Below are 12840 nucleotides of genomic sequence, written 5' to 3'. Positions count from 1 at the left end.
GTTGTGTAACGGGTACTTCCATTGAAGAATGTGTCCAGCACCAGAAGCTGCGTTGGTTGGGACATGTTTTACGCATGCCGAACCATGCTCAAGGGTGTACTGTTTTCCATGCCCAATTTGCAGTGGCGCAAACAAAGAGGTGGCCAACCCTTGACCTGGCAGAGGAATATGAAGGAGATCACGAAACGCTTGGGTGCTGTCGGTGCTACTCGCCTTCCAGGATGGGGACCGCGTGGTCCTCACTGTGCCTGGTTGGAGACACTACAAGATATGGCTGCCAACCGATGTCAGTGGCGTTCTTGTTGTCAGTTTCTGTCCACATTGGCTGAGTGAATGTCTGGAGGTGTAGGCACCTCGGAATGATTGTGTTAAGCTAGACTAATTCCCTCCCCATTACCTTTATTCTTTTCTTTACAATAAGGCTTTCAAATAAGTCATGGTTGTACGGCAGTGAAGCATCGGTGTTGAACACTGATGTCATGCTGTCGATGGTGATGATGATTCTGCTATTTTGTGGAAACATGTACAACGTAAATACGCTATAATGTGCCAGGCAAAACTCTCCTCTTAAGGGTGATACCTCCGGGGAGTGTTCCGTTCAGAGAGGGACAACGGTTCTTTTGAAAACGATAGTATTGAATTAAGTGATTGGATGCCTCTTCGAAAGGTGATGAAACACCTGCAAGTCAATTGCCAAGCTTGGCGAACAGATAAACAGCCACCGGATCGACTATCAAATTAAGGTTTGTAAGAAGTTCGAATTCCAGGCACATTGTCCATCAACAAAGAGACCACACAAAGGGCTCAAACCTAAGTGGTTTCACTGAAGGAGAACAACTGTATGTAGTCTGGTCAATTACACAAAGTATAGTCTGAGCTTCTCTATAGATGATGTTACACGCTAGCAATAAATACAAACAAACTGCTAATGTTCCGAGGCATCGCCACGTAATATCACTACTTATGCTTCAGCATGCAAATCTGTGCGCTGAAGCGTCGACTTGGTTGACCTTTTCTACTGCTGAATGGAGCTTTCCACACCTGCAAATTGCCAAGCTTGGCGAACAGATAAACAGCCACCGGATCGACTATCAAATTAAGGTTTGTAAGAAGTTCGAATTCCAGGCACATTGTCCATCAACAAAGAGACCACACAAAGGGCTCAAACCTAAGTGGTTTCACTGAAGGAGAACAACTGTATGTAGTCTGGTCAATTACACAAAGTATAGTCTGAGCTTCTCTATAGATGATGTTACACGCTAGCAATAAATACAAACAAACTGCTAATGTTCCGAGGCATCGCCACGTAATATCACTACTTATGCTTCAGCATGCAAATCTGTGCGCTGAAGCGTCGACTTGGTTGACCTTTTCTACTGCTGAATGGAGCTTTCCATCTGATTCGCATTGATAGTGGGATCTGTCCTATCACCCAGCGACACAAGGCAGTAGTGCTGTGCGATTCTTCCACCTTGGTCCTGTGTGGCGTGGTCATTTATGAATGTGGATTCTATGACATCTATTCGCTGAATAAGTACAGCTTAGCAATAGGGCCCGATCCGGGTTTCTCGTTGTGCGAGTTGGGTTTAGATAGTTCTTGCTAGATGAGGTTCAACTTTATCACGCTCCAAATGACCTTTACAGGTTGTGGAAGGATGATAATATCATCTGCTTGTTACCTAAATCCACTCGGCTTTTTGTCTACAAACTGAGAAGCTCTAGACATCGGGCTTTCACTCAGAATCTTCTTACCAATTCAGACGTATTCGATATGCACTAGATCGTTCCGAATAGTCTTTATCCTAGTTCATGGTTTTCTTTTACTCTGTTTCGAGTATTTTGCTAAAATGGGCGAACAGCTGGTGACTTAGTTGCAAATCTGTTGTACTAGATATTCTGTCCAGTAGGATGAATGAGACATGTTGAGCACTCTTCGCTCGTTATCCTCCACTGTGAATATACTCTAGATGTTTCACAAACCTCCAGCTCACATCGTAGTCTTTCACTTTTCCGTTTGAACATTTTCAGGTCGTACGGCTTTGTACGAATTTAGTGCTCGTAATCTACCTCGCTTGGTGGCGTATCTCCTCAAACATGGAGCGCATCCAGACTTAGCCGGACCGAACGGTGACACGGCTCTCCATGAAGCATCTAGAATGGGTCACACCCGAGTGATCCGTGCACTGTTACGTCATAACGCAGACCCCTTCGTAGTGAACAGTCATGGCTTACGTCCCGCTGATCTTTGTCAAGATCATGATAGTATAGTTTTACTCAACCAGGTACGTTTTGTCACGGAACGGAGTTTTTTAGACTTCTCGTGAGTTAATTCCTGCCAGATCTTGAATCAGTCACCAGGCTTTGGTGTTTTTTTAATATCTAGGATCAAGATTTCTCTCTTATGTTAAAAATCGCTCATTCTCGTTCTTAGCTGATGCAGAGAGAAAACTATCCCACGTTCTCCGTCTTTTTAATCGTAGTGCGTAGTGGTTAATTTATGCGTTTTGGTGTTTTTGGCACACCAAGCAAGCCATGATCAGAAACTGGATTATTATCTTCAGGCTTTGGTGAAACCTAATGCAAGTGAAAATGTAGCATTTGTGTAAATTCAAATCCCGTTGTTAATGACACTGGATTTTGTGCTGTCTGGGGTGCTGGATCATAGCGAAAATGCGTATGAATTCTACTACACTGAGTGAATCTAATGTTTGTAACTTCGACTAGTTTCATTTACTAATCCCTTCGTATTCACCATCATTCTCACTGATAACATCGCAGGTCGTAACACCAAGTGTAATGTGGCATTGTGGTGGCACTGCATGATCTCCTTGCCTGACGATATTTTTCAGTTTGGCGATTCTTGTGTAAGCGCCCCCTATTCTGCTTGCCACTTTCCGTACACACCCGTGAGTTTTTTTACCCTAATTCATCAACTGCAGGACCTAAACGCTTGTACGAACGGAACGGAGAGTGTGCATCTCTACTAACGGTAATGTCTTAATTCTCGGTCTGGTCCCCCAAGTTACTCTTTTCGACGGAAAAACTACCAAGGGGTAAGCAAAGTTTTTACCCTATCAACTGCAGGACCTAAACGCTTGTACGAACGGAACGGAGAGTGTGCATCTCTACTAACGGTAATGTCTTAATTCTCGGTCTGGTCCCCCAAGTTACTCTTTTCGACGGAAAAACTACCAAGGGGTAAGCAAAGTGTATAGCGTGTGCAACGGCTATGCTCTGGAAATTCGGATGTCCGGATGCGCAACCGGCATTCAGCGAAGACTGGGATGTGACTGGCTTTTGGGTCCTCACTTTCGGCTAAACAGAGCTCTCCTTGATGCTGGACTGGTAAGCAGCCCGGTCTTGCGACCACTCATGTGCGAGTTGGGCTTATTGACCATGGCAGCACCTTGTTGCGAGCGATAAGGCCGTTTTGGTGTAGGGTTTCGCCTTACAGCATCTAACCCACATTTTTAATCGTAGTTATTGTTCAGCGAGTCATTCGTGAGGGGAAAAACTCGCAGCTCTCGCCGAGTTCAATCGTAGCCGTTTACAAGTTAGAAGTTTATTGGTGTGCGCAGCCGCTCGATGAGGTCATCTCAGCTACGTCAGGTTTGTCCTCGCTTATCGCATTTACTTACTGGTATGTTACGAGTAGTGTGAAACTGATCTCAAATATCCTTCTGAGTTGACTTGATTCCATCTCACAATGTGGTGCATCGTGTTCCGAACAAAATTTTTTTCTCGATTAAAATTTTCCTGCATGTGTCCACCAAATCTGTGGTCTACACGTACAGTGCTAATGTGCTGTGTAACGAGAAAGCACAAAACAAATACCATAAAATAAAACCCTATATTTAAAAGAACTTTTGATATCTCCATTGGCCCATCTTCGAAATCCCCATAACATACATCAGCTATCTGTCAAACTGGACAACACTCACCAGGTCCCAGGAGGCCGAAAACACTTGTCAAGACGACATTGCAACGTGTGGGATTTTGTTCATCCACTATTCCTCCGTTACTCAGTCTGAGTGAAATTGTTAGTGAATAGGTTCGTGTTGTTAACGAAATTTATATTTTGTCAAATAACTTATGCAGATGGAATACCGAGTGGACGATAATCACGGTTAAAATCAATCAGGTGTTGTTGGTCAGTCAAGTTAAGGACTGGTTTCTTTGACGACCTTCAGCTGGAACTAAATACGGTGTCTGCGTTTCCCTGGGTGTGTCTGTATAGATCTTGTTTCGGGCACGTCTTGTGGATGCCGGAAACAAGATCTATACGGACACACCTGGGGCGAGATGGCTCAATGGTTAGAGCACAAATTTACTGACCAAACGATCCGTGGTACTAGCACTAACTCTGCCTCTTGACTTCCCTCGTCTGGGCTTGGGCAGTATCTCAACCGTCGTGCTTCCTTCGGGTGTCATAGCAGCTGGGCACCGAAAGGGTGTTACAGCTAAACAATTATTATTATATTGTTATATCTTATGAATGTTCCCACACACTGTGAGTTCTCTGCTCGCCTGATTTGACAATTATGGACCATCAGTTAGTTTTATCGATGTTTTTTTAGAAATGCCTCCTGTTTTCGACAGTGTGCCTCCAGTACTTATTGAAGCAATTAGGTTTTCGGAGGAATACGGTTATGTGCAATAGACTCGTTACTGAATATATTGCGAATATACATGGCAACCACTAAAAATCCTTTGAAACCAGTTGTATCTGTCTGATTATTCGCAAAATCCATGAATTCTTTTTGTTTTTTACGCCCATATTTAGTAAGCTAACAATAAATACGGTGGCTCGTGTATGGCATTTGAGTGCATAAAGTTTGTAATTGAACTTTGAATGGTTCTTGGCTTGGTGACTGGTGAGGTGAAAATCACCAGGCATCCCGGTTTTTAGCAGAATAGAGCTGGCGAGCTTGTGTATACCAGCCGATTGGTGCGTGGTGATGACAAAAGAACTTGTTTCTGTGGGTGATTTAGAGCTAGGGTAAAATGTGCAGTCCGTAAAAAACACGTAATTGCTCGCTTTCAATTCATTCGTGGTTGCACCATGTTGATCTGCGCAGACAGACAAAAGCCTTAAATGGCACTCACGTAGAATCCTAAACTGAAATGTAATGATCCGGAAACTCTACTCTACCTTACATCCGTCGACTGTTTTTCAAATCTTTCTAAAACGACTACCTCTCGTTCAGTTACAGTTCATTTCTGCTTACGTCCGTTGATCTCGTCTTTTCCACTCCACTTCCTCTGTCCCGTGGTGCCCGATCTATCCCCACTTCTTGAGTTACTTTTCTTAAACCACTGTCTAATAAAACCATTTTTATCCTCTCGTCGGATTTTCTACCTTGGGAATTACCCTTCACTTTATTTTCCAATTTATCACAACTTTGGGTCTTAAGGTATCGGTTAACGTTTTTCTTCCCAAACCTGCATTACATTTTACTGAGTAGTTCATACGGGGTTGTGTTTTTATGTTAGCCCACCGCTTTCCTGTTTCATTCGTCATCTCACTTCTGATTCAGTTTGTAGCTATCGGGATTCTGACTGTAGGTTGTCCCTACCCCCCTCAACGACACATTGAGCAAATAGTGCGGAATCGGAAAAATTATTCAGTATTACTTTCCCTCATCTTCATATTTCCAATTTTTCACTGCAGCACATTGACATGCAGAGGTCGTTACATTCTTCGTCCACTGGGCAAACCAAATCTCTTACCTCTACATCGTCGCGCGTCAGTCGTCATGGACATCACAGCCATAGCTCGACTGATCGAGTTTCTTCCCACGGTTCTCGATACTCCTCGTCCACCTTGGCAGCAGCTGACTTACAGGGCTTCATTCGAAGCAGCAGTTCTACGACCACTCCGGATGTCTGTTACTCTGATTCTGAGGACAATGCGTCCACTTCCGGTCTGACACAACACACAACCTCCACTGTTACTGGTATAAATGACTCATCTCTAGTGCTGCCGAACACTGCTGTTACGCCAACGGTCAGTCCATCGGTTCCTGTGTCAAAGAACCTGACGAGCGATTCTCATCTATTGCCTCCAAAAACTCGTAAGTATAGATTTCGCTTCTCTTTGAGCTACGTGCGTGTTCCACCATTGCTTGAGCTAACTCAGCCATTGAGTTTCGAAACAATGGAAGAGAAGGTTCGTGATTCGAATGCAACTCTGGCTTTTTGATTGCCATCATCTAGGCTTGGGCAACCTCTCCAGTATCTCTACCCTCGTATCTCTCTCGAGTTAAGCGGAAACAACAGCGTACCACAGCTGAATCACTAATTTTCCACTACTGCGTCACCCGTTCGATTGACTTCTACCCGGTTTACTTTAAAGTCCCTGTAGTCGTGCGAGGTACATTTCCACTGAATTCTATTGAATCCCAAAAACTTATGAATATATCATGGGATCAACCAAAAGTGATCGGTTCTGCCGCAAGCACGATTGCATTTGCCTTAGCACGCTGTTTGCACTAAGTAGCACCGGTTTGTTCCACTGTAACCTAACCAACGTGCTGATCATCAAATATCCTCATATTTAATCCCAGGTACGTTAAATTACTGTGCAGAATTTTGAAAAACTAATTTTGGTATCACTAATTGTGATAACCTATAGGAAGCAAGACTTTCGCAACTTTGATGGATCGAACGTTTCTGCATATAACGGATGGAATTGGTCATTTTGTGAACGTGTCTGATAGCTGCTTTCTAACCGACTGTTTTTGTTGTCCACGGCATTTTGGAAACAGTAGATCAAAGCGACTTCTCACTGACGAAACAGTACGTGCAAAGGCGTGCAAAGGCACCAAAGTAGTACATGTTCGTGGTTGTGCGAAGTAATTAGACTTTGAGTATGATTTATCAGAAAACCTTCTATTGGCAAACGTGGTGACAGAATCTGACGGCTACGCGGAAAACGAACAGCTTGTTGAATGTTTACCTCCCCACTCCCTGCCCCTTTGGGAATAATTGGCAACGATTACTGGACCATACTGCTGAGTTTCATGGGCAGTTCCCACAATGGGAGGTATTTAAGTAAACAAAACTGACTCCCACACCAACTAGTCGTATCTGCCCCTGACTAGGGTATGAAAAGTGCATAGCTCACGAATGCCTACACTTTGGCTGCGGTGCAACCGGATAAAATTTACCAAAACAGGCTATGATTAAGTGCAAAGACCATGCCGTAGATACCCGTAACCATTCAACTTAAGATGCAGTTGATGTTGTGTAATGGGCTAGTTGTCTCCGCGTCGATAGATCCTCACCATTTTTACCTTCGAACTCTTCACTTATTGCTGTGAGTTTATTGCACTTTAATATGACTATCTTTGGTTTCATCCGTTTAACTGAGAACGCAGCCTAATGTTGGACACACCTATTTATGAAGTAGTGTCTAGAAGGTAGCGGTCTGACGGATAGATATGCTTTTTATGTTCCTCCACTTTTAGTTTGCTTTGGTTGTTCTTGGTGTCTTTCAGGATATTCCCACACCACCACTCGTTTTGGAGTATTGTAGCCATGTGCTTGATTATCAACTTCTGTCCTAAGTCGCTTTTTCTGTGGTCGGTTACTTTGTGTATGTCCGTTCGTCAGCTCTGCTTGGCGATCACCATCATCATAATCATCTACTGTGGTGGTCATCAATCCTTGAACCCTTCTTCTGTACTTCGTCCCACTGCACATCTCACTGCCATACTAACTGCCACGTGCGTGTACTTGCGCGCGTGTCTTGGATCCAGAAGTGCCAGTTGGTTTGTCGTTTTGTGGAACAACACACTTTCATATGTCTTTGTTGTTGTCCTGCTCCTCCTACGTGCGTCGTTACCGTTTCACGTTCTTGATGCATGTGCCTTTTTGTATCTGGCTATACGCACATGTGTTCGGTGTGTCCGTAGTTCTCGATAGTGGCTAATGGTGGACTGCCTTGGCTGTGAAATTGTGTGACGGTGTGTGAGCGCGTGCGTTGCTACAACAATACGAACAAGAATAAGTCTGCTTCGCACTGTGCGCACTAGGCGAGTGTGATGTGATGTATGATAACCGAGAGCCAAAATCGACGCAAATGAAGTGTTGTGTTGCATGGCGCGCGCATGTTTATGTATGACAAAATCTCGCCTTATCACGCACGTGCCCCCGTGGCACGAGTTACATAGCAGCCGTAGCTTCAGTAATAAGTCCTACCAGCCCTACTTCAGCTGATCTTTTGGGCGCAGTAGCGGTCTCCGGCCGTCATTCAAGTTGCATACTAGCAACTTATCGGAAGTTAGCACGCCAGTATCACTTTACTTACCCTATTCTCTCTGGCAGTGAACAAGGATCCATATGCGTTTGAGGATGATGAGACTGAAGAGCCTCTCGAAGCCGGCGTGTCGCTCCATCCACCGGCATCATCAGCCTGTGGACTGACCAACAAAGCAACTAGTCCAACAAATCGTCCGCGACAACTGTCTTCGGTCACCAACCCTAGTTCTGTCATCGCTAGTCCATCGACTGTCATTGCAGCGCTACCGGAGGTGACTACTCCAACTAGTAGCCTTTCGTTCCTTTCCAGTGAGACTACCACGTCACTTAGTACTGGATCTCTCCGACTCCGGTTTGCCAAGGAAGCTGGTCAGTACACTTTGATGGAACAGCAACAGCAACAACAGAGTAATACCACGCACTTGACTGCCGAAGTTCACAATGAACCCAGTGGCTCCGTTATCGGTGATACTGCAACTCAACAAGAACCACGACCAGAATCGGTTCCGAAAGAAGAACTGAACAACGTTTCGTCGAATTTATTCCCCACCACCGGAGTTATCCCAGTGGTGACCATCCAATCAGATGCAGCAGCACAGCATGTAAGTAGTTCCCCAGCTTTTCTTTGATTTGTTAACCTCACTTTGTCACGTTGCAAGATACCTACCGAATCCGTTTGCATGACTTCACTTTGGTCCAACGGCATTTTTGATCGGCGTAACTATGTCACCTTTAGGTATCAACTCACTCTGTGCCCTTTATTGATCAACTAATTGATTTTTAATACTTGATTTTCTAATTATGTCGCATTCTTCCACTCAGAAAAAGCTGGTGTTCTAGGGTATCTGTATAGAGGTTTACGTTCTACTTTAGGCTGAGTGTATACGAAGTGGGCCGGGTTTTAAAGCAGACGGAGAACCAGTGCGTATAATCTCTTCCAATTAGCACACTAGATCAGTTTTGAATGAGAGTTAAAATGTCGGTTTGTGGGGTGTCTAAATCCTAAGGTCGATGGGCTGGAAAGGGAGGTTAGAATCATCCTGTTCAGGCTTGGGTCCTTGATTTTTCAGTTCAAGGTCCTTCAACTGGTACCGCCGTGTAGCTTTGTAAGTGCTACGACAGTTTAGTTCGGAGGTCGGCTTAGTTTGTACACTTCTGATCTAAGCTACTTCTGTTGATGAGTACTCTTTGCTGGTAACCGCACAGGACTTTGCACTTTGAAGGTGCAAGGCGCATGCCAAATGATGGTATGATGGCGGTCAGTTTATTCAACAGGGCTTGTGCCTCGCTATGGTCTTCAAAGATGAGGGCGATGTCATCTGCGTACTCCAGATCGACAAGGCTCTCGCCAGCAACAATTTGAACACCGGGGTTTTGAAAACCGTCCAATGTTCGCCTCATTATTTCATCGATGACGAAGTTGAACAAGAATGGGGAGAGTGGACATCCTTGTCTGACGCCACTTTTTGTAGGAAAGTTTTTGAAGAGCTCACCATACACCCTCACCCGCCCAGAAGTATGTGGATATAGAGATCGGATTATGTTTACAAACTTCTGGGGCATACCCTGTTGAGCAAGTGTAGTTAACAGAACTGATCGGTCGACAGAATCGAACGCACCCTTGAAGTCAAGGAATACCAGGATTGTGGGTCGTCTGTACATGTGGCGTTGCTCTAACACCTGACGGAGTGTGAAGATGTGGTCAAGGCAGCCTCTACCCGGTCGAAATCCCGCTTGATTCTCACGAGTCAAGACTTCGCGTGCCGCCATGAGACGACGAAGAATCAATGATGCCAGAAGCCTTGTCACAACAGGTGTCAAGCTAACGCCTCTGTGGTTGCTACATTCACTGCGAGTACCCTTTTTGAAAATGGGTACCACTATCGATTCATCCCAGTTGTCTGTGACGGTCTCCTTCTCCCAGATAAACCCAAATAGGCTACACAGGCACTGACTGAGGAATCCACCGCCATCCTTGAAAAGAGCAGGTGGAAGGTCGTCCGGAGCAGCGGCACGATGACGCTTGAGTAGAGAAATGCATTCGGACACTTCTGAGACTGAAGGCGGCTCCATATTTACGGTCCACCTTTCTGTTGGAGGCCGGGTTTCTGGATTGGGGGTAGCAGGTGGCCAGCTGAATTGCTGTTCGAAGTACTGTGCCCAGCGGTCCAAACGTTCTGCTTTGCCGCATATCAGGGAGCCATTTTGGTCCCTGATTGTTTCACTGACAAGAGGTTTCCGAGGACCAGTCGAACGAATCAAGTGGAACAATTTGGGCACGTTTCCAGCATTCTTTGCATCTTCCATTTCTTCGACCTTTCTGGTCCACCAAGCTTCTCGGTCTGCGTGGACACTCAGTTTCACCTGGTGCCGGATGATGCGCCGGGTGGAGTTGTGGTGGCGACCAGTTGAATATCGAGCGTTACTGAAAGACTCGGCAATTGCGTCACATGCACTGGATACCGGACACAAAATATATTAGGAAAATTTTGGGGTTTTGGGTGAGGACTACGGTCCACTTCACAGCGGCTGATGACCGAGGCGGCAGAAATCTGCAAGCGTCCCAGTGTTAACGGAATCGAAGGCGTGTAATTGGCAAGCGTGTGGAGAATGGTCTTTGATCAGTCGAGCTGACACGTGTTGGTGTGCGGTTACCACTTAACCTCACGCACCTTCCCTTTCCCGAGCTAAATTGTCGCAACATTCACAGACTCACAGAGATTAACGAAATCTACCAGTGGCAGCGGCGGTGAATCATCAACCAAAGCATCCCCGAAGTGGAAGATCAAGGAACATAACCCGATCGGAACTAACCTGAAACTCCCCCAACCCATTAATGCAAGATTTGGGCAACCAATTTAACCGACAAGGGTCGTTAATTGACACGCAAGACTGATTTAATGCGCTAATATGAAGACGTCTTACTGATTGGTTCTCCGTCTGCCCTAAAATCTGACCAACTTGGTGACCTGCTCACTTGGTCTGATGGACTGTGTCGAAAGCGAAATGTTGTCCAGTTAAAAACTACCGATTGTTTACCAAAACCTTTTGAAATGATGATTTCTCAATCGGTTCCAAACTTTTTCCAGTTTATTGATAACCGGAACCTCTCCGGTTTCCACTCTTTCAGGAACTGACTCTTCGTTTGTCAGTAGACCAGCGTGAGCGGAAAATCTTTTCTCTCCCATATTTGCCACTGTATATCTTTAATAGCTTCACATTGCTCGGATAGTGCTCTGCAAAGGCTTTTATTTTGAACTCAGCAAAAGTTTGTATTTTGACCCCTTGACAGAGGTCAGTTACGTGACCCGTCGTAAGAAGGCGCTCTCTTATCAGTTGCGATGTCTCATACTTTACGCTCAATGTGGTAGAAATCTATATGGTAGCTGGTTGAGTTCGGGTGGTTGGAGGGTTACGCTCACTGTCTGCGCTCATAAACTCCTTTGTAGTGCTTATCATTGAACTCAGAGAACTACTACTATAAACTTGTAGGCGGCCGTTCTCGGGTCTTTTCTACATATAGCCTGTTATACATACAGATTTGTCTAACCTTATTAATGTATTCACCCTCAGTTTTTTAGCGTCTCACTACGATGAGTCAGACAGAAGCCTGGGTTCTTAAAACGTACTGCTCATCGTTGGGCATTTGGCACTCCGTTTATCGTAGGGATACTTGAACGGGACAGTAATTTTCTATCTTTGCTACAGTAACTCAACATACTGGATTGGTGACTACGTTTTGTACCACTCCAATACGATTGCTGGGGCTTGGTGAGACGACATTTTGGTGCATTTAACTAGTGCTGATTGAACAGATGCCTTTTGCATTTCAAGGTGTTTTCGGATCTTTGTGTTCTCCTAACTTGGATTTCCAAACACTTCTCATGTGCGATAGCCAAGATGGGTTGTAGGCGAAGAGTTCTAATTTATCATTCCACACCTAACTGTTTACTGCAAAATGGCAGCGCGCTTATCATTCACCCGTAAAGTGGATGCCATTTTATGTCGCGTGGAACCTGAAGCGCAAAAACCATGACCTCACTTTGTAGATGCCACACAAGCTTCGAAATTTTAAATACTCGCCACCTCGTTACTAAGTTTCTACTTGCTTGGTTGTATTGTCAGAGAACTTCAGCATCATAGGAATACGAATTTGAAGTGAAAAGCTTGATTGCCCGTCGGAAGACGAAATAAGGAGTGAAAAGCTTGCCCGTCGGAAGACGAAATAAGGTACGAAATAGCTGTACTAAAACGTGAGAAGGCACCGGGACCGGACGGTCTGTATCTATCCCTCTTCAAAGAAGGCGGAAAATCCCTGGTGACCCATCTGACAAAGCTTATTGGTGGAACGAAGAGAAAGTCCCTGCAGAATGGGGCATGTCGACAGTTATCCCTATCTTCAAAAAGGGTACGCGGACGCTATGTGAAAACCACCGTGGCATCAGCCTGTTAGCTGTGGCATCGAAGGTGCTCTCTGGCCTTACCCTTCGAAGGTTGACTGAACAAAGGGAGAGGCAGATCCGTGAAAACCAAGCTGGGTTCCGTCCTGCAAGAGGTTGCATCGATCATATCTTCACC

General features: G+C 45.1%; 1 protein-coding gene across 1 annotated transcript in view; it reads left to right on the top strand.

The window, feature by feature from the left end:
• T265_07023 (hypothetical protein) overlaps positions 1-12840 on the top strand; it is a gene marked incomplete at both ends in the record, with an annotated part of 64894 nt that overhangs the window by 9400 nt on the left and 42654 nt on the right. Inside the window, 4 exons of the mRNA XM_009172444.1 lie at positions 2054-2282; positions 5672-6074; positions 8329-8864; positions 10459-10602. Of these exons, the coding sequence (XP_009170708.1) occupies positions 2054-2282; positions 5672-6074; positions 8329-8864; positions 10459-10602 (1312 nt within the window). The remainder of the gene's footprint in view (positions 1-2053; positions 2283-5671; positions 6075-8328; positions 8865-10458; positions 10603-12840) is intronic.

The sequence above is a fragment of the Opisthorchis viverrini genome, assembly GCF_000715545.1.
Source record: "Opisthorchis viverrini unplaced genomic scaffold opera_v5_155, whole genome shotgun sequence".
NCBI classification, from domain to species: Eukaryota; Metazoa; Platyhelminthes; class Trematoda; order Opisthorchiida; family Opisthorchiidae; genus Opisthorchis; species Opisthorchis viverrini.
Note: the sequence above shows the minus strand (reverse complement) of the source record. Positions and strands in the feature narration are given on the sequence as shown.